We start from the raw sequence: 22,674 nt of genomic DNA, 5'->3' as shown, positions 1-22,674 counted from the left end.
AATAAGACATCGACAGATTTTCTCTCGATGTACTTTGATGTCAATGAGAGAGACTGGGATACAGTAGTGCCAGATGTGTCATTCACATACAAGACATCGAGGAAACTACAGGTTTTGCACTGTTCTTTCTGCCCCAAGCATCCTCCAGCGCCTTCCAGAGGACCACCGACAAGGGTGGTGTAGTCGACTCAAACGAGAAGATGTGAAACAGCGAGTCTGTGGTCATAGAGTGTTCCTTAGTGGACAGCATAGCTGGCTGGAATGCTGCTGGTTGCCAGTTCAAACCCGGCCAGCAACAGACGTTTGTTACTTGGTGTTTATCGTTCTGGCTGGTTTATGAAATATCTTATATTTATAACGTTTATATGTTGGGGAATATTCGATGTTTGTATAAATACCAGCACACCGGAATACTTTGTGTTTGTATAAGTAGCTGCTGTCTCCGTGCGGGAGGTGAGTTCTGTTGTGGCAGCAGGTTGGTGTCAGTAATAAATGTGCTTCCAGTGCTATCCAGACTATCCTGGCTTCGAATTTTTACTTGAGTGTGCTTACGACAACATATGGAACTGTTCTGTCAAGATAATGGAGTGCTTCAACTTGATGCACCTAAGAAAGCCTACTTACAGAAGCGGAATAGTGAAGAACAGTGTAATTAAAAATTGATACTAATCGCACTTGGCTAGATGTAGTTGGACCGTCAGATCAACTGGCTGGCAAAGAGCGTGTCATCTGACATGTTGCGCCTGTACGCCGGCAACGCATCTGGCACAACAACGTCGCGGGTTGTCTACATTCCACGCAACCGCTCTGCACCAGAAAACGGTTTTGCAGCAGTTCCACTAGGCGACCCTAGGAGCGCCATCAGGGGGCGCGGACCGGGAAGCATGCTGACCGAGGTGTGCCAAACTTTTATAATAGGAGACCAGTCGATAATAGGTACCACCCCAACACTATAGTAAAGTAGTAGCTCAATGGCAACGTACCTACTTGCATCCGCGACCCATGTCACCTAAAACAGTTCCTGCGATAGCATGCCGCGAGACAGTACTTAGACCCGCGCACTGCCGTGCAGAGCCAGTTCACGCCGAGCCAGAGATATAGACGAACATCCGCTCCACTACGACGCCGCTGCCTGTTGCCGACCAGCGGCTTCCTCGACAGACACTGCGTTGGACTCTGCAGCTCTGCCGACAGTCCAGTCTTTGTGGTTGGATGTCGTAACTTCGTTCAGAAACTTTGGTAGAAAATTGACTGTATTCTATTTTCCCAAATATCTAGATCACTGTAAACGTCAACTCCTGTGGGACCTGGCTTCCGTGTGCAGCAGTAGATCTTTGTAAATACGAGTATTAGTTTGTGGAAAACTCAGCAAGTACGAAACGTTGAGTTACTGAACAAAGGCCTTCAGCGTGTCAGTCAGTTTTGAGTGTTAATTATCTTGGTTCGTCGGAGCAAACGAGCATACTACTCTTTTTTATAAAATATATATTTGTGGAGAATTAGTGATTCCTTAACATCTCAGGAAGATTCACCAGATAATTGCAGTAACAGAAAGATGTATCTCAAAAATTAAATGGATTTGTAAAACATGCAATTGCGGTATAAAGGTTCTTGAATAATAGCTACGAATTATGATTTAATCTCTAAATACATCAGCACCAACATCCAAAAAGTCGTCACAAAGACTTCTTTAAGATTCAGTTTACATCTTCCAATGTTCGAAATGAAGGTCGTTTCCTATAACACACGTTTTCACCTGACACTGCAAGGACATCAAGACAAACTGAAAAGGTTACTTAGATACCATTGCACATGCTGCAAAAATACGAAGTCTTAAATGCTTTTGGTTAGTAGGAACTTGTGTACAGCATTCATCTTTGAGTTTAACCTAGAGGAAAAAATTCCTGTTGCGACAAATCAGGCGAACATACAGGACAACTATAACGCCTTCACATCCTACCCAGCGACCAGGAAAGAGCTGGGTCAGCGCTTGCCTAACCACAAGCGCATTAATCGTTACGGGTTCTACAATAAAGTAAGGGCCAATAACGTGGTCTTCAAGAAACCCACAAAGTTCAGAAGAACGCGAAATCCCGAAGATTGGCTAAAATTTACAGACGCGCGAAATTTGGCACGGACTTCAATGCGAGATGCCTTTAATAGGTTCCACAACGAAACATTGTCTCGAAATTTGGTAGAAAATCCGAAGAAATTCAGTTCGTATGTACAGTACACAAGCGGCAAGACGCAGTCAATACCTTCGCTGCGCAGTGCCGATGGTACTATTACCGACGACTGTGCCGCTAAAGCGGAATTATTGCACGCAGTTTTCCGAAATTTCTTCACCAGGGAAGACGAATGGAATATTCCAGAATTTGAAACACGAACAGCTGCTAGCATGAGTTTCTTAGAAGTAGATACCTTAGGGGTTGCAAAGCAACTCAAATCGCTTGATACGAGCAAGTCTTCTGGTCCAGATTGTATACCGATTAGGTTCCTTTCAGATTACGCTGATACAATAGCTCCCTAATTAGCAATCATACACAACCGCTCGCTCACCGATAGATCTGTACCTACAGATTGGAAAATTGCGTAGGTCGCACCAGTGTTTAAGAAGGGTAGTAGGAGTAATCCATCGAACTACAGACCTATATCATTGACGTCGGTTTGCAGTAGGGTTTTGGAGCATATACTGTATTCAAATATTATGAATCACCTGGAAGGGAACGATCTATTGATACGTAATCAGCATGGTTTCAGAAAACATCGTTCTTGTGCAACGCAGCTAGCTCTTTATTCGCACGAAGTAATGGCCGCTATCGACAGGGGATCTCAAGTTGATGCCGTATTTCTAGACTTCCGGAAAGCTTTTGACACCGTTCCTCACAAACGACTTCTAATCAAGCTGCGGGCCTATGGGGTATCGTCTCAGTTGTGCGACTGGATTCGTGATTTCCTGTCAGGAAGGTCGCAGTTCGTAGTAATAGACGGCAAATCATCGAGTAAAATTCAAGTGATATCAGGTGTTTCCCAGGGAAGCGTCCTGGGACCTCTGCTGTTCCTGATCTATATAAATGACTTGGGTGACAATCTGAGCAGTTCTCTTAGGTTGTTCGCAGATGATGCTGTAATTTACCGTCTAGTAAGGTCATGCGAAGACCAGTATCAGTTGCAAAGCGATTTAGAAAAGATTGCTGTATGGTGTGGCAGGTGGCAGTTGACGCTAAATAACGGAAAGTGTGAGGTGATCCACATGGGTTCCAAAAGAAATCCGTTGGAATTCGATTACTCGATAAATAGTACAATTCTCAAGGCTGTCAATTCAACTGAGTACCTGGGTGTTAAAATTACGAACAACTTCAGTTGGAAAGACCACATAGATAATATTGTGGGGAAGGCGAGCCAAAGGTTGCGTTTCATTGGCAGGACACTTAGAAGATGCAACAAGTCCACTAAAGAGACAGCTTACACTACACTCGTTCGTCCTCTGTTAGAATATTGCTGCGCGGTGTGGGATACTTACCAGGTGGGATTGACGGAGGACATCGAAAGGGTGCAAAAAAGGGCAGCTCGTTTTGTATTATCACGTAATAAGGGAGAGAGTGTGGCAGATATGATACGCGAGTTGGGATGGAAGTCATTAGAGCAAAGACGTTTTTCGTCGCGGCGAGATCTATTTACGAAATTTCGGTCACCAACTTTCTCTTCCGAATGCGAAAATATTTTATTGAGCCCAACCTACACAGGTAGGAATGATCATCAAAATAAAATAAGAGAAATCAGAGCTCGAACAGAAAGGTTTAGGTGTTCGTTTTTCCCGCGCGCTGTTCGGGAGTGGAATGGTAGAGAGATAGTATGATTGTGGTTCGATGAAACCCCTGCCAAGCACTTAAATGTGAATTGCAGAGTAATCATGTAGATGTAGATGAAATGTTCTCACTCTACTGCCTCTGACGTTCAGCCTGCCTCTGCCAGAGCGAATTCTCAGCGTCAGAATAATGTATATGTCTTACATTCGGCTTTCCATGATATGTGAACGTAGCTTCAGCGATGAAGAGAATTTTTTGAAGAAAGAAGCAATTGTCCTGAAGTCGCATGAGAACTGTGCGCCGGACTTCTATGAACCTTCTGAAGTTCCGTTGGTTAATCTGCTGGTGAGAGGACGCATGTGATAAGGATGGACGCTATTTGTGTGCAAAGGACGAACAACTCTAGACTGATTTACTCCAGACGCACTCGTAATGTCTCTGGAGTTAACATGTGTGATAAGAGGTACAGCTGCCGAACATCTATTATGTTCGCTCTGGTCGTTGTAGGCTTGATCCTCACCCTCTGTCTTGTATCCCGGCGCGGTATAATATTGTTTTTGCATATTCACTGAATTGTCATTCTCGTTGGATATTGTCTCTGGATCTCCCTGTGTTGTACTCCTCCCTGTGTTGTATATATATATATATATATATATATATATATATATATGTGTGTGTGTGTGTGTGTGTGTGTTTCTGAGTGCATGAGACTGAACAGTTTTCTTCACGTTCCTTCCGCATTCTCCGGAAAGAAGTATCGTATCTCACTTTTGATGGTTTGTGAAAAATACTAATGTTTATCATACTAACCAGCATTCAGCACTACCTCGCCTCCACGAGTCACTTGCCTTTGCTGGTATCCGTTCGCTTGACGAGTATTTAGGTCGCTATCTGCCCACTCTGTAACCAATCCTCACTCTGGGCTTACGCCAACCGCGTCTTGCGGTTCTTCGATCGTAGTTTCCATCGCCAAGCCAACGAGAAGTCTGTCTCCACAGACCGTGTCCATCCTGAGGCACCCTATGCTCACCACGGACTATGTCCTCCACCGGCTTCGTCCATCCTCGAGCACCCGAGTGCTCAGAGCCGACCAAGATCTCGAGAACCCGACCGCTCATTGCCGATGAAACCATCAAGCACCCAAACGCACACTGCCAACCACAGCTAACGGACCTTGTCAGTGCAAGAATATTCCCGTGCCGTCGTCAGTGATTGACTCTGGGCCTGAATCCAGCCGCGTCTAGGAATCATGTTACTGTATTCTGTTCACTGGACTTGATAAAAATACTGTTGTTCGTCGATGACTGGAACTTAAATTGCAGGGCGTTCCTCCCTCTCAGTCACGAACTCTAATATCGGCATCTTCATTCTTGACTTCCAGTATTGTGATAAATGGTATAATGTGTGGGTAATAAAGTAGAGGGTAGGTACGCACCTGGCTTGGCCCAGAGGCCGTGTGAGCCGTCAGCGGCGTAGAGGATGGGCCGGCCGTCTGCGGTGGCGGCGACGGTGGCGGGGAAGCCGGCGGCCGGCTCCAGCAGCGAGAAGGCGCCGCGAGCAGAGTCCCAGCCGTACACCGCCGACCGGTGGTGCGTCCACAGCTGCAGCAGCCGCGGCGCAGAGCTGGCGTTCTGCCGGCCGAGACAAGAGCGCCTCTCTTAATGCCTAACCAGAATGCCAACATTTCTGGTTCTTCTTACCTCTCTGTACGACTTGTAACTATATCTTTCATTCTACACATATCAAAAAAAATTTTTGCATCATCTCGGTTTCGAGACTTCCGGAACCTGTACAGAAAATTGGAATGGAGATCAACATAAATATCGTTTCCGCCCTTTTTATGGTTCATGAAAACCACACATTGCATGTTGTACCACCATACAGTGAGACCTTCAGAGGTGGTGTTCCAGATTGCTGTGCACACCTGTGCCTCTAATATCCAGTAGCACGTCCTCTTGCATTGATGCATGCCTATATTCGTCGTGGCATTCTATCTACAAGATGATCAAGGCACTGTTGGTCCAGATGGTCCCACTCCTCAACGGTGAGTAGGCGTAGATCCCTCAGATTAGATTAGTGCTTGTTCTATAGATCATGAATACGACACTTCGTAATGATGTGGAATGTGTCAGGTTAATAAAAGGTGTCTATACAAGATATCACATTACACAGACTATTACATGACACTTAAGATTTTTTTGTGTGTGGGGGTTGGGGAAATTACCCACTTACTATAACCAAAAATTCGTCTAATGAGTAGAAGGAGTTGCTATTCAGAAATTGTTTTAATTTCCTTTTAAATGCTATATGGCTGTCTGTCAGAGTTTTGATGCTATTAGGTAAGTGACCAAAGACTTTTGTGGCAGCATAATTTACCCCCTTCTGAGCCAAAGTTAGATTTAATCTTGAGTAGTGAAGGTCATCCTTTCTCCTAGTGTTGTAGCCATGTACAATGCTATTACTTTTGAATTCGTTGGGATTGTTAATAAAAAATTTCATAAGTGAATATATATATATTTGGAGGCTACAGTGGGTGGTTGGTGCGTCACAACGTCCATAAGCAGCCCTTCTCGATTTATCCCAGGGATGTTCGATAGGGTTCGTAACTGGAGAGCATGCTGGCCACTGTAGTCGAGCGATGTCGCTATCGTGAAGAAAGTCATTCACAAGAAGTACACAATAGGGGCGCGATTTGTCGTCCACGAAGACGAATACCTCGCCGACACGCTGCCGATATGGTTGCACTATCGGTCGGAGGAGGGCATTCACGTATCGTACAGCCGTTGCGGCGCCTTCTATGACCATCAGTGATATGCGTCGGCCCAAAATAATGCCAACCCAAAACAGCAGGGAACCTCCACCTTGCTGCATTTGCAGCTAACATCCCACAGATGTTCGAGCTTACATGTGATTCCTCGTCGTCGAAATGTCTTGGCTCAAACTTGTCTAGTGGTTGAACCGCACGTGGCGCATTACACACTTGTGACCATTTGGTTAAATTGTCTGGCTGATTGCAAGTTTGCGAAAGACAAGGTTAATATAACATGTAATAACAGTAATAATAATATCAGGAACTAAATTAACGACCAATAAATGATGTTGGCCACACAGTAGCGATTTGGTTAGAACAATGTTTATTGAAAAAGCAAACTGATAGCAAAAGTGATCGCATTTAGAGTTACTGTTACACTCGAACGCATATCCATCTGATACAGTTCGATCATTCACAGTCTCATCGCGAAATACAAGTTCGATATTCCACCTCGTTAACTATGCGAAAAGTTAGAGTTCACACCAGGCGCGCGGCTGCTCGCCGCTCAGAGACTAAGTCCCACGATACCACACAACGCGAAAGTTTCACAGTCGTTTCACTTCCTACATGCTTAAAGACCGACTGTCCGCTTTCGCGTCTCAATCCCAACTGACCCTTTGGTGTCTAGGCCAGAACTGCTCTCTGCCCGTCTCCGACCTCGTTTCCCGCGCGCCGAACATCTTCGCTCAACTGACTAGTGCAGTTCCCTTTCCTGAAGCCGTCCGTCAGATTGGCTACAGCTTACTCTACTTTATTTTACATTTTAACATATTTAAATCATCAAAGCTTGACCTCTTTCACATTCTTTTACATAAAACCAGTACAATTTCCTTCTTAAGTTTGTCTGTCACGGCCAGTAGCCTTGTACCAATGTGCTTTCTGATAAATAAATAAAGAACAAAAGTAATTATTATGCACTAAACTTTAACACAAATATTATATTACCTAATGATTCAATGCTGTCATCGTTGAATGTGTTTTGTGTGGAGGAAATAATGATCTGATGCTTAACTGTAAAAACTGATAATTTAAATTTACTATATCTTTTAAACAAATATAGTTACAGGTTGATATTTACAACGTTGTCATTTTAATGATGCGCTTCTATATGAAATATCGATCGTTAAGATCGACCACAGCGTTCAGATTTTAGCATTCAGGTCTTTGTTACAAAACTTCTTAATTTCGCTTTAACAGTAAATACTAAACTATTACAGATATGATCAATATTCAAATTTTATTGGAATCACCATGAAATTGTATGGAGGATGGCAGATTAAAACTACTGTTAGTTGATTCCCTGCATTACTACAGAATTAAATAGTTTTCATAAATATTTCCCTTTATGGCCAATCTTAGGTCCGCCATATTTAACACTGCCACGTCTCCTTGGCCACAAACGGCTTCTACTGGGTTTCCCTATGACGTTGGTTCTCGTCTGTATCACTCGCACACTACAGCGCTTAGGCCTCAATAGACAATAGACGCCTCTGAGTTTCCCCATCTCGTAGTGAATCTGCGCCCTTTGTGGCGCGCGGTCCTGGACGACATGGTTCCTGGATTCCTGTAGGCTGACTCTTTCGTCCATATGTTTAAATGAGAGCGCAATGCTCGTTAACTCACACACTCGCTGGACAGTGTGTTTAAGGCTTTCAGTCTGACTGGGTTGCCACCAAACACGTCTCCGACGATTGTCTGGTTGAAGGCATGTGAGACACTCATCGGTGAAGAGAACCTGATGCCAATCCTGAGCAGTCTGTTCGGCATGTTGTTGGGCCCATCTGTACCGTGTTGCATGGTGTCGTGGTTGCATAGATGGACTTCGCTATGGACGTCGGGAGTGAAGTTGCGTATCATGTATCCTATTGCGCACAGTTTAAGTCGTAACACGACGTCCTGTGGCTACACGAAAAGCATTATTCAACGTGGTGGCGCTGCTGTCAGGGTTCCTCCGAGCCATACTCCTCAGGTAGCGGTCATCCACTGCTGTAGTAGGTCTTGGGAGGCTTGAGCGAGGCATGTCATCGACAGTTCCTGTCTCTCTGTATCTCCTCCATGTCCAGACAACGTCGCTTTGGTGCACCCCGAGACGCCTGGATTCTTCTTCCCTTTTTAGAGTTCTTCCTGGTACAAAGTAACAATGCGGACGCGATCGAACCTCGGTATTGACCTTCTTTTCTCGAAGTTCAGGAAGCAGAGTATTAATCCGGATCCGGGCAATGTTGCGGGAATTTATCCTTCACACTATTACAGCACTGACTTAGCATTGCGAGAGATGCTCTGTTGTTCTGATTTCATCAGAGAGTATAAATCACTGCTACCTGTTAGCAAGCAGTCCCTCGTTGGATCTCCATGTATTGTTAGCAGGAATTACCTCATCACTCTCGTTGGATCTCCATGTATTGTACCCCTCCTCAATGTCGCCTTCCTTCCGCATTCTCCGTAAAGAAGTATCACGTCTGGTTTCTACTAGTTTGCGAGAAACATTACTGTTTTTTTGACTAACCACCACGCAACAAACGTGAACGATGTAGTTAGAATGGAAGCTAATTTCTTCTGAGCATTTTTTACGTTGGTATTGTGACGGAACAACACTCTGTTTCCTCTTGATTCGACATGACGTGTTTGCTTATTTAGGTAGAAAATCAAGAACTTCGAGTAACACAGCAATCTGCTTCATGATCACAACAGATAAATCCTACATTTATTTTGAATATCATATATATTACAGCTAGGCCGCTCCTCTGGCAATCAGCGTCAGTTAACACGTTAACAGACTCTAGCGGAATACTTGATATTTGGTGATAAACGAATACTATGTAACTACAGGATACTCCCATCCAAAAAGCAGCTTCCGCGATTCTAAAGTCAGTCAACGTTTTTACATCGCCAAATAATAATAAGCAATATTATATAAAGAATTACCCCAATCGTTACCACTAACACGAAGATTCAAAAGAAAATTAAAATTCTCGCATTTAAAAAGGCGATAAAACACAGCAAGAACAAAGTTATGCTGAAAATTTCTTATTATCACGAATGTAAAAAATGTAATTTTGCTATTTACAGTCCTTGCTGAACATGATTATCCATCACGTTTTTCGTAATTACTCCACATCGACAAAACTGAGCATTTATCCAGACAGTCAAAAATAGTTATCTGGGAAATTCAGATTTACATAAGGCACTTTTTGCTGTTAATACTATCACACTACATTCAGAACTTTAACAATTAGAACACCCAAGATCTGGAATAGCAACTTAAGAATGGAATTCCCTCCTATCATTATGTTGTCGTCCAACCATTTGATTATCCAAAGTTTAACTTATTTACGATCTACATTCTTCAAGAAACGTGAGAAAAAAAACATACTGAAAGTGAAATCAAGAAAAGTATCATATCAGATTCATTATTCATGGCGTCTCTGTTCTCGCTGTCTTCCTTACACCTCACGATTCATATCTCGACTGCCTCCTCCTATCCCGTTGACAGGCCAGTCCAGTCTCGATCTGTCCATATTGCTCGGCCAATCGCTTTCGTTTTCCGCGCAGCGCTGGCCTACAGTGGCCAGAAAGGGAGTCGCTCGAGCGCATTTTATGAACTGCCATTCCGTTTCAAGACCGCAGAGGAAAGATACTTTTTATACTTGGCTTGGTAGCATTTTCGCCGTTCAATAGTGCCTAACGCATCCACGCCCGCCACAATACTGTAGGGAGTGTTAAGAGCAGTAACTGCAGAGGGAAAACCAAACATATACGATGAAAACTAGAGCGCTGAGTCCGTATGGTGATGCTGCGTGTTTCCCAATCCCCTCCACTTACTTTTCACGCGGTTCAGCTTCACTCGGTTGGTAGCTTCCTTCTTGTGTGCGGGCGAACACAAGCCGAGTGAGAACCAACGGGCACATTATCCTAGTAAGTGGGTACGGAAACTTAGCTACCAACTACAACACAACACGGCGGGAGGTATAGTGGTAGTACAGGAAGTCCACTTTGTAACTTCACTACATATGTGCAAGCGGACACAGCCGTGTGAAACCTGCTAACAAGGGTGTGTTATTAGGCGAGTGAGGCAGTATCAGTCATCTTTCATGGGAAGTGGACCTACCTGTCATCATTGATTTCGTCAAAATTTATGGCATACGCATGGCCTAGCCAGAAATGAAAGTGACAGCAGTGGGAGCTCCAGCCGGTCAATCGTTACAAAAAAATAGCAGTTTTGGCGCGGGTCGGGCAAGGCATGAGTCATTTATGAAGAAATGTAATAATGATGCGATATAAAAGTGATTCCATCCAAATGCACTCAGCTAGCGTAATTCTTCGATTTATATTTTTCTCGTCCGGTAAATAATTTGGCGAAAAACTTCAAACCTATTCTTACCTCATCGAAAGAAGAAAATAAATCACATACCGAGAACACTATATCAGAAAATGTTTCCTCGTACATCAAAGGCTATCCTCGCCAATATTTGGCGAAACGATGCATTACACCTGGTTTGCTGCCAGGCTGTGAGACGAGAGAGAACTTTTTGTGAATGTAAAGTTCGTTTTTCTATAGAAAATTTAAAGCAACCATGTAATTGTAAAAATACGGCTGCGTCTGTAACGCGTGGAAGATGCCGAGAACATTACTGCTCGCCTGTTATTACGATAAATATCACCCCAGCATGTGTATATCATCAACTGTAAAATAATAAAAGTAACAAATTTTATATACGGAATTTTCGCGTACGTGTTACAATCCCTTCCTAGAAATTTATTTGCAACCTCGAATAATCATTGGCATTTCCTTTTCATGCCTTATATGAAAACATTAACAAATATATTATATTGAACAGTGTTTCACTTTATTTTTAGTGTAAGAAATGCAAAAATTTAAAATATAAAAGCAGTTTCCACCTAGGGACTCGATCCCAGGACTCTTCGGTTACCGTTCTGTACTGCTTCCACTGTGTCCGTTTACATACATTCCATTTATGGCGAAGTAAGAAAAATGGGCAAGCAACTCTATGCAACTACAGAAAAATCTATGCAAAAAGGCATTAGCACTAGACATCAGCGATTGGGTGGAATAGATGTTTTCAAATAACGTAAAAACGGCAGCAGTCGTGCACAAAGGAAACACACACCAGGACTGAAGGGACTGTGAGAGATTTCATGTAGATCCACCCACAAGTATCCGAGCTGTTGCGCTTGCATAGCATAGCAGTAACAGGAAGGCCTGAAGTGTGTCGCGTGATGAGGGAACCCACCCGTATTGGTCGATCACAGTATTATTGAAACTGGGAATGAGGGCCATTCCACCCACTTACCGTAGGTAGGCGCGTAATCAGACTGACAATGTATGCACAACTGACCTGAAAGAATTGACAGTGCGCAGCGTTTTCATTAGCCACCCCTGTACTTGTTTATTGTAAAGTTACCGCGAGTTTCCGATAAAGGTCAAGCACAATAATGTCGTGATTAAATAGTACAGGTGCTTACTGTTCTTGTTTATCCATCACGAGTTCGGGCAATGGTTTCTGCATCATTGCGATATGCAGCCTTATGACGCAGCTTGAGGCTTGAGAACTAGATTATGGATACAAACAAATATTCGAAACTGACTGGTCGACGTTATATACGTTTATATTCAATTAACATACAATCTAGAGTTTTGGAACGTTCGTATTGGATAAGGTTAATGTACATTCACATTTCTTTTCTTTTAGTAAATTAAGTGCTGAATACTTGAACGACACTGATCGCCCCAACCTCGAATGGATAAGGTGGAAATAGTTGCAGGATGGGCGGACGTTACCCCCGTAATGTCGACACTGTCGGTATCGTTGTGTTGCATCCAGTGTACCAACAAACGACAGAACGTCGGAGGGGGTAATACCTGCTGCTATGCCACCCGTTCGGCAATAAAAATTATGTTGCCGCGCATAAGTTTCTCTGCAGTGGTTTTAAGATAGGCGTGGTTGCGTTGGACGTCATGTAATAGACGTAGGGCAGCCAAGTCCTATACGGAGAGCCACGCTTGCTGTCCGTTGATGAATACTCATGTTCAGAAAAAACAGAACACCTTGAACGACTAGAGATAGGACGTTCATATTCACAGGACATGTACATTAGTATGTTCTGCAGAAATGATTAGCATTTGAGCAATGTTGGCTCGCAGATTCAAGGTCAACATCGATATCGCGGCGTAACACCACCTATCGGTAAAATGCACCTGCGATTCTTGTTGCCGTGAAACGTCCCCTTTAGAACAATTTATACACGACTGTGCTGATAAACCTCTTACACTATTTGCTTTTCAAACAGCTGAGCAAAACTGAACGTACTCAAACATTCACTAAAGTGACACACAATATTTTTAGCGCAACGCAATCTGACTATCAAAGATCCCTGCAAAAGAATGGCCCTGAGTAACATTAACCTATACCTTTCACAAATCACTTACCTCACAAAAATCTTCATTACTCGAACTACTGCAATTCAGCGAGCGCCACTACTGCCAGTTAAATAAAAGATTCAAACTACGGAAGTCACTAACTACTGATAGGGATAGTTAGCAAATGAAAGATTTTAATAGAGAACAAACACTGTATTTACCTTAATATCATCACAAGTTATAATATATGTAATTTCAAAACTCCGCCATCTCTCTCCTCACATCCACCACTGCTGGCGGCCCACCTCTAACTGCGCAACGCTACGCGCTGTTCACATCCAGCTGCCTCTGCCTAACACTACAATGGCAGACAACAATGCAAACCAGCCACATACCGCACACAGCACAGCCAGTGACTCCCATACAGAGCGCTACGTGGCATTACCAATATAAAAATCTAAACAGCCTACTTATAGCCGCTATAAACCGAAGGTACTGGACCAGTTTGACTTGGGGAGTCGAGCAAGATGCTTTGCAGACGTATGCGCGAACCGTACCGTTAAATCAGTGAGTTTGAAAGAGGGCACATTGTTGGCATGAAAGAATGGGATCCATCCATCCAGGAAATAGCTGCTCGTATGATGCAAAGCGATTCAGCAGTGCAAGGAGTGTGTGCCGAATGGTTCACGGAAGGCCATAGAACACGACGAGATGGATCAGGTCACCCCACCCAGATCACCCCCACTCCCCCAAGAAGATCGATACCTCATCTGAATGCGAATGCAGAACAAATCTGCGCTCCTCGGCTCTGGTGCGAAGGTGGAACAATGTAACACATCCTACACTACCAGCGGTGACAGTCCATCACCGTTTATTAATGCAAAAGTTAAGTACGCGTCGTCCACTTTTCCACCTACCTTTGACGAATGTGCAGGAACACGCTAGACGGCAATGGCGCATGGGACGACGTCACTTGGGACAAGAATGGCATCAGACAGTGTTTTCGGAGGAATCCAGGTTCTGTTTGTTTGGAAACGATGGCCGCATTTTGATTCGTTGCAAGTAGGGAGTGCGGCATCACAGTCACAGCATTCGCACACAACGTACATCGCCAGCTCAAGGCATTATGATGTGTGGTGCACCCACAAACCAACCACAAACCACATACGGTGCGGGTCCAGGGCCCTGTGACCAGCTTGACCTACGTGAATGACATCCTGTGACCCATGGCCATACACTTTCTACGCAACACAACAGGCGCCATTTATCAGCAAGACAATCCACGATCGCATGTTGCTACACGAACACGTACCTTCTTGGTATCATAGGATGTCAGCATTTTGTTCTGGCCTGCCAGGTCGCCGGACTTGCCGCCAATCGAGAAAGTGGGAGAAATTGTGAAAGCAGGTGCAGCGCTGTGACCCAGTACCAACCACCACAGGTGAACTTTGGAACCTATGAATGCAGCATGGATGGATGTACCACAGGACGCTATTCGCGCCTTATACGCGTCGATGCCATCACGCATGGAACAAGTTATCAGGGCCCATGGTGGACCCTGTGCCTACTAGGGAACTGGACACATGCTGAACTGAGGTGAATGAAATGCTAGTAATTTCTGTAGAACATACTAATGTTCATGTCCAGTGAATATGAACGTCCTATGTGTAGTCGTTCAAGGTGTTCTGTTTTTTTCTGAACATGAGTGTACAAACTGAAGTTAATGCCGAAAGTATAGCATCGCATCAGTCGTTGGCTCCTAAAATTTGCATGCTCTGTAGCATTCTCGGATGACGTTCCTGAACGTGGTTTCTGTCCTCGAGTCTGTCGGTATAATTTCTTACATCCTGCACACTATCTGTTCAAAAGCATCTGGATACCAGCGTTTAATGTGAAACTGATCATCAAATGTCACGGTAGATGGTGTGATTATAAGTAGAAACGCAAAGGGACTACCACTGCCAAACCAAATGTGTGTCCTACATCAGATCAATGTTTTCTACGTTGGTGACAGACAGAGACCTGCATCCAAGGTTAAAGAAAAATTCAACATGTTAGCTACATTTCATTGGCAGCCATATACACTCACGCTCATAAATTAAGGATAAGGCTGATACATGGTAAAAAAACGCTCTGGTTGGCGGTTTGCGGGTTTAAATCACCTCGGGGTATGACCATGCGGGGAATTTAACCTGCGGTCGTCGCAAGGTGGCGCTGGCAGCAGTCCACATACGCAGAGGTGTGTTGGTGCATGTCACAGTACGGTGCAGCGAGTAAGTGTGCAGACGTTTTCAGACGTGCTAATGTTGACTGTGTGAGTCAAAGAACACATACTTATGACGTTATGAGGGATAGAATACTAGGGCGAATGGAGGCTGGTCAAACACAGCAGCTCGTAGCACAGGACCTCCGTGTGCCACAAAGTGTTACCTCAAGATTATGGCAACGATTCCAGCAGACAGGAAACGTGTCCAGGCGCTACAGTACGGGACGTCCACAGTGTACAACACCACAAGAAGACCAATATCTCACGATCAGTGCCCGCAGACGGCCACGGAGTACTGCAGGTAGCCTTGCTCGGGACCTTACCGCAGCCACTGGAACAGTTGTCTCCAGACACACAGTCTACAGACGACTGAACAGACATGGCTTGTTCGCCCGGAGACCTGCAAGGTGCATTCCACTGATCCCTGGTCACAGGAGAGCCCGTAGAGCCTGGTGTCAAGAACACAGTACATGGTCATTGGAACAGTGGTCCCAGGTTATGTTCACGGACGAGTCCAGGTATAGTCTGAACAGTGATTCTCACCGGGTTTTCATCTGGCGTGAACCAAGAAGCAGATACCAACTCCTTAACGTCCTTGAAAGGGACCTGTATGGAGGTCGTGATTTGATGGTATAGGGTGGGATTATGACTGGTGCACATATACCCCTGCATGTCTTTGACAGAGGATCTGTAACAGGACAAGTGTATCGGGACGTCATTTTGCACGAAAAAGGCATTTTGCCTTTTCAGGGGTGCAGTGGGTCGCACCTTCCTACTGATGGGTGATAACGCACGGCCCCAGCGAACTGCCATCGTGGAGGAGTACTTTGAAACAGAAGATATCAGGCGAAAGGAGTGTCCTGCTTGTTCTCCAGACCTAAATCCTATCGAGCACGTCTGGGATACTCTCAGTCGAAGTATTGCTGCACGTCTTCAAACCCATACAACACTTCAGGAGCTCCAACAGGCACTGGTGCAAGAATAGGAGGTTATACCCCCGCAGCTGCTCGACCCCCTGTTCCAGAGTATGCCAACACGTTGTGCGGCCTGTGTACGTGTGCATGGTGATCATACCCCACATTGATGTCGGGGTACGTGCGCAGGAAACACTGGCGTTTTGTAGCACATGTGTTTCGGGACGGTTTTCTCAACTTATCACCAATACCGTGGACTTACAGATCTGTGCCATGTGTGTTTCCTATGTGCCTATGCTAGTAGCGCCAGTTTTGTGTAGTGCCACGTTGTGTGGCACCACATTCTGCAATTATCCTTAATTTATGAGCATGAGTGTATTATGTATTATGCATCAAACACCAAATCATAATGACCCCTATTTTCCACTGCAAACTTTTCAAATATCGCCCAGTGTCTGTCTTCCATATAGATATCACAATAACTGTGACTATTAACGAAATTATGTGCACGTCATCATGAACCTGACATAAATCCAAACAAACGAACGAACTCACCCAGCGCTTTGGACGAAAGCTGGTCAATGCTCATCGCTCACCTCATGTACGACGGACAGGGACCGTCGAGCACTGCGGAAGGTGGTTATAAAAAATCACATGAAGCCAACGGAAGGAATCCCACGTGGTTTTTCCGGTACATCAGTTATAGATGACGAACGGTAGCTGTTATTTAAATTATCTATTTATTTGGGTATAAATATCCAACCAGGAGCTATTTGAGGTTTTTTATACCATTTATAACAGCATTAACTAGTTTTAGAACCACTAAAGGCTCAGCACCAGATGGAGGTGTTCAGGAAGATTACATCGTGGACCAAGTGTACTAGACACTGTGGTGATGGTGCTGGCGAAAAAGAGAGAAATTTAGGAATCGGTAACGAAACGTGTTGTGTGTCTTTTGCTTTTTCCTTTTCGGTTACTTACACTGCAATTCATTGTGATGTCCATAGCAAATTCTTGCCCATAATGTATATTATCAAGTAATACACACAAATATACACAGAAATTAGCAGCACTTGGATTTAATTATATTCACAGAATGTAAACACTGTATGTAATTACAAAGAATATGAATATGATAGATACCACACTTAACTACATCATGATCCTTGGCTTGTATTAGAGAGTAAATATTTACAAATACAGGTAATACATTCAAATGAATCTTGCTAGCGGCAGAAGTGTTTTGATATCGACAATATACATGGAATATGAGAGGGAGCATTAGGCAATGGGTGGCCACAACATGGGAAAGGAATACAGTAGAAGACGAGTGGCACAGCCTCTAGAAATGAAATAGTAAAGGCAGCAGAGGATCAAATAGGTAAAAAGATAAAGCCTAGTAGAAATCCTTGGATGACACAGGAGACGTTGAATTTAACTGATGAAAGACAAAATATTAAAAAATGCAGCAAGTGAAACAGACGAAAGGGAATACAAACGTTTAAAAATGAGATTAACAAAAAGTGCAGAATGGCTAAGCAGAAATGGACAGAGGACAAATGTAAGGATTTAGAAGCATATATTATCAGCGGAAAGACAGATACCGCCTACAAGAAAATAAAAGAGGCATTTGGAGAAAAGAGAAACAGCTATACGGCCCAGATGGAAAAATAGTCCTCAGCAAAGGAGGGAAAGCTTAAATGTGGACGGAGTATATAGAGGATCTATACAACGAAGATGAACTTGAAGGCAATATTATAGAATTGGAATAGGATGTAAATGAACATGAGATGGGTGACATGATACTGCGAGAAAAATTTGTCAGGGCGCTGACCTAAGTCGAAGCAAGGGCCCAGGTTGGTTGGTTGGTTTGTGGGATGAAAAGGACCAGACTGCTACGGTCATTGGTCCCAAAGGCCCAGGAGTAGACTACATTCCGTCAGAGCTACTGATAGCCTTGATAGAGCCAGCGGTGACAAAACTCTTCCATTTGGTGTGCGAGATGTATGAGACAGACGAAATACCCTTAAACTTCAAGAAGAATGTTATAATTTCAATTCCAAAGAACGAAGCTGCTGGTAGGTGTGAAAATTACAGAACTATTAGGTTAATAAGTCATGGTTGCAAAATACTAACACGAATTCTTTTCAGAAAAATGGAAAAACTGGTAGAAGACGACCTCGAGGAAGATCAGTTTCGATTCCGGAGAAATGTAGGAACACGAGAGGCAATACTGACCCTACGATTTATCTTAGAATACAGGTCAAGGAAAGGCAAGCATTTGTTTATAGCATTTGTGGACTTAGAGAAAGCTTTTGAAAATGTTGACTGGAATATTCTCTTTGAAATCCTGAAGGTAGCAGGGGTAAAATAATACAGGGAGCGAAAGACTATTTACAACTAGTACAGAAAACAGACAACGGTTATAAGAGTAGAGAGAGGTGATGGGGAAACAGTGGTTGAGAAGGGAGGGAGACAGGATTGTAGCCAATCCCCGATGTTCTTCAATCTATACACAGAGCCAGCAGTAAAAGAGACCAAAGAGAAATTTGGATTAGGAGTTAAAGTTCATGGAGAAGAAATAAAAACTTCGAAGTTTGCTGATGCCATTGTAATTCTGTTAGAGACAGTAAAGTACATGGAAGAGCAGTTGAACGGAGTTTACAGAGTTTTGAAACGAGGATATAAAATGAACACCAACAACAGCAAAACAAGGATAATGAATCCTTTGGGCCTGCAGCTCTTGTCTTTCTTTCTGTTTTTGCAGTTAAATTATTGGGTATATATTCCGCCTTTTATGCAGAAACACTGTTTCGGCATCTCTGTGACATCAGCAATGGCTTTTATTTAAAGAAAATTGTAAAATGTGAACACGTTTTAGTTGCAACGGATCTAACAAAGTGAATCCTAAAGAAAGTTTTTGTTCAATTTTCTTCTAACCATGATTTTAAATTATACGGTTTTGCAGGACTATCTGAATGGTGTCTTGCACCGATAGCTTGCCATCTGCAAACCAAACGATGTAAATGAGAGTTTCATCGGCAAGTTAACACTTCCCTTGATTTTTTAAAAACTCACCTTTTATGCAAAAAGACTGTACTTTCTTTTCCGACAAAATGTTTTTCGTATATATTTGTTATTACTCACGTTTTATCGTGACTGATCTTTCTTCTTTTGAATTCCGAGGGCACAGCACACACGTATTAATGTACTGAATATAATTTCGTTTTTACAAACGTTTTTCATTTCGCGAAACGCGGTGAGCACTATGTTGTTGTGTTTTCTAACCTAGTCGGCGTTCACTTGTTCCCGAGGGAGTTTGGAGCCGAATTTGAATTCCGTTTACTTTTATCTCTCTCTTTCTCTCTCTCTCTCTCTCTCTCTCTCTCTCTCTCTCTCTCTCTCTCTCTGTGTGTGTGTGTGTGTGTGTGTGTAAGTTTCTTTGGGTGTTTGTGTTTCCTTTTCTGTAAAGTTCCTTTCATGTGTTAAATAATGTGCCTTTACAGACACTATCGCTTTCATTTAAAACTTGTTTGCCTTCTGCTGTTGCTTTCTGTGCGTGGAAGTTCTCTTCAATTGTCAGTTTGTGGTACAAGCTGTGGCTGAATTTCAGTATTTTTAAATGTCTTGCAGTTGTAGTTAGGTGCTATTAGGTGGTCAGCAAATGTGCTATGTGTGCTGTTACTTTTTAGAGTTCCGAGGTGTTCTGAGTGTCTTGTTTTAAAGCTCCTGCATGTTTATTCTGTGTATACTGATTGGGAAATGTTACGTGTGAGTTCATATATTCCTGATCTATTGAGTATACCTGTGGATGTCTCCTGTGTTCTGAGTTTTCCTGTGTTGTGTTGTCTGTCCTGTATCCTACTTGAAGTTCCTGTGTCTCCAATGTGTTGTCTATTCTGTGGACAATTTTGTTATTGTAGGTGAGTATGCGCCATTCTTTTGTGTGTGTGTTGTTGTACTGTTGTGTCCTGCATGTGGTCATTGTTTGTATGTTGAGTTGATCTGTGTTGCGTAAGATTTTATGTGTGTGTGTTGTGTGTTCATTCTTTTCCTGTTTACAAATTTGTTGGTTTAATTTCTATCATACGGAGCTTGTAACCATTTTCCTCTGCTGTCCGTTTTATTGTGTTTAGCTCTTGTGTGTAATTCTTTTTGCATATAGGTGTTCTGTTCAATCTGTGAAGTATGAATCTGAAGCTTGCTCGCTTGTGTGCCACCAGGTGGTTCGACAGATTGTGAATGGTGATACTCGTGGTTGTTGGTGTCCTGAATATTGTGAAGTCATGTGTGTTGCTGTTTCTGTTACTAACGTGAAGTGTCCTTTTGGGTGTAAGTTGTTTATTTCATTGTGCAGCTTTTCTATATGTGTATGTGGTTCATCGATTAGGCATATTATGTCATCGATGTAATGGTATCAGCTTATAACTTTTCAGCTTATAACTTTGTATTATTTTTGGTCTTATTGTTGTCTAGAAGGCCGATAATTGGTCATCCCATTGGCAGTCCTTTATGTTGGGAATAAAGTTCTTTATTGAACATAAAATAATTTTGTGCTGTTATGGTCTTGAGTATGGTTGATATTTCATTAATGTGTGAGTCTGGTGTGTTTTCTTGTTATTTTAGTCTTTGTATGGTGATGTTCATTGTTTCATTTATGGAATGCTAGTACACTTTTAAGAAACATCAAATCATATGAGTCTTGCTGTGACTGGTATGTCTATTTTCTTGAATATCTCTACTGGTTCCAACACAGAAAAAGAAAATAGGAGACACCCACAAATGAATTCAACAGATCAGGAATATATGAACTCACATGTAACACTTGCTGATCAGTATACCTAGAACAAACATGCAAGAACTTTAGAACAAGATACTCAGAACACCTCAGAGCCGTAAAAAGTAAGAGAACCCACACCACATTTGCTGACCACCTAATAGCCCATAACCACCACCCAATAACAGTTACAAGAGATTTAAAAATAGTGCAATCCAGCCACAGCCTATATCACAACCTGACAATAGAAGAGAACTTACGCTTACAGAAACCAATAGCAGAAGGCAAACAAGTTTTAAATGAAAACATTATAGTCTGTAAAGGCACATTATTTAACACATGAAAGGAACTTTACAGAAAAGGCAACACAAACACCTAAAGAAGTTTACACAAACAAACAAACAAACAAACAAACAAACACACACACACACACACACACACACACACACACACACTTACACACATAGAAGGAGAGAGATAAAAGTAAACATAATTCATATTCGTTTGGTTTGCATATGACAAGTTATCAGTGCAGGATACCATACAGATGGTCCTGCAAAGCCATACAATGTAAAATCACGGTAAGAAGAAAAACTAACAAAAACTTCCTTTAGGCCTTACTTTGTTAGCTCAGTTACAACCTAAAATATGTTCAATTTTTACAGTGTTCGATAAACAAAACCCACTAATTATGGCACAGACGTGTGAAAAATGTTTGGGTAACAAGAAAAAAAAACAGTGTTTTTGGATAAAAGCCGGAACTTATATACAAATAAAAGGATGACGGAATGTAATAGAATTAAATCAGGTGATGCTAACGGAATTAGATTAGGAAAAGAGACACTTAAAGTAGTAGACAGGTTTTGCAATTTGGGCAGCATAATAACTGATGATGGCAGAAGTAGAAGGATATAAAATGTAGACTGCCAATGGCAAGAAAAGCTTTTCTGAAGAAGAGAAATTTGTTAACATCTAATGTAGATTTAAGTGTTGAGAAGTCTTTTCTGAAAGTATTTCTATAGAACTTTTCGATGTATTATGGAAACGAAACATGGACGATAAGCATATAGACAAGAAGAGAATAGAAGTTTCGGAGATGTGGTGCTACAGAAAAATGCTAAAGATTAGGAGGACAGATCACGTAACTAATAAGGAGGTACAGAATTGGGGAGAAAAGAAAATTGTGGCGCACCCTAACTAGAAGGTTTCGGTTGATAGGATACATTCTGAGACATCAAGGGATTACCAGTTTAGTACTGGAGGGAAATGTGAGGGGAACATTGTAGAGGGAGACCAAGAGATGAATGCAAAAATGGCTCTGAGCACTGTGGGACTTAACTTCTGAGGTTTTCAGTCCCCTAGAACTTGGAACTACTTAAACCTAACTAACCTAAGGACATCACACACATCCATGCCCGAGGCAGGATTCGAACCTGCAATCGTTGTGGTCGCGCGGTTCCAGGCTGTAGCGCCTAGAACCGCTGGGCCATACCGGCCAGCAGATGAATGCAGTAAGCAGATTCAGAAGGATGTAAGTTGCAGTATTATTCGGAGATGAAGAGGCTTGAATAGGGTAGAGCAGCATGGAGACATGCATCAAATCAGTCTTCGGACTGTAGATCACAACATGGCGAGGCAAAGGGCAGCACAACATAGTCCCAAACGTTGTCAGTCATGCAGACCTTCGAGTTATATGCTTCTAAAAAAAAAAAAAAAA

At 42.8% G+C, this 22,674-nt stretch overlaps 1 protein-coding gene across 1 annotated transcript in view; it reads right to left on the bottom strand.

Annotated features, from left to right (window-relative positions):
• LOC126103914 (uncharacterized) overlaps positions 1-22,674 on the bottom strand; it is a 90,577-nt gene that overhangs the window by 11,739 nt on the left and 56,164 nt on the right. Inside the window, exon 4 of the mRNA XM_049912334.1 lies at positions 5,245-5,440. Coding sequence (XP_049768291.1) covers positions 5,245-5,440 — 196 coding nt within the window. The remainder of the gene's footprint in view (positions 1-5,244; positions 5,441-22,674) is intronic.

The sequence above is a fragment of the Schistocerca cancellata genome, chromosome 1, assembly GCF_023864275.1.
Source record: "Schistocerca cancellata isolate TAMUIC-IGC-003103 chromosome 1, iqSchCanc2.1, whole genome shotgun sequence".
NCBI lineage: Eukaryota > Metazoa > Arthropoda > Insecta > Orthoptera > Acrididae > Schistocerca > Schistocerca cancellata.
This window is presented reverse-complemented; position numbering and strand designations above follow the sequence as displayed.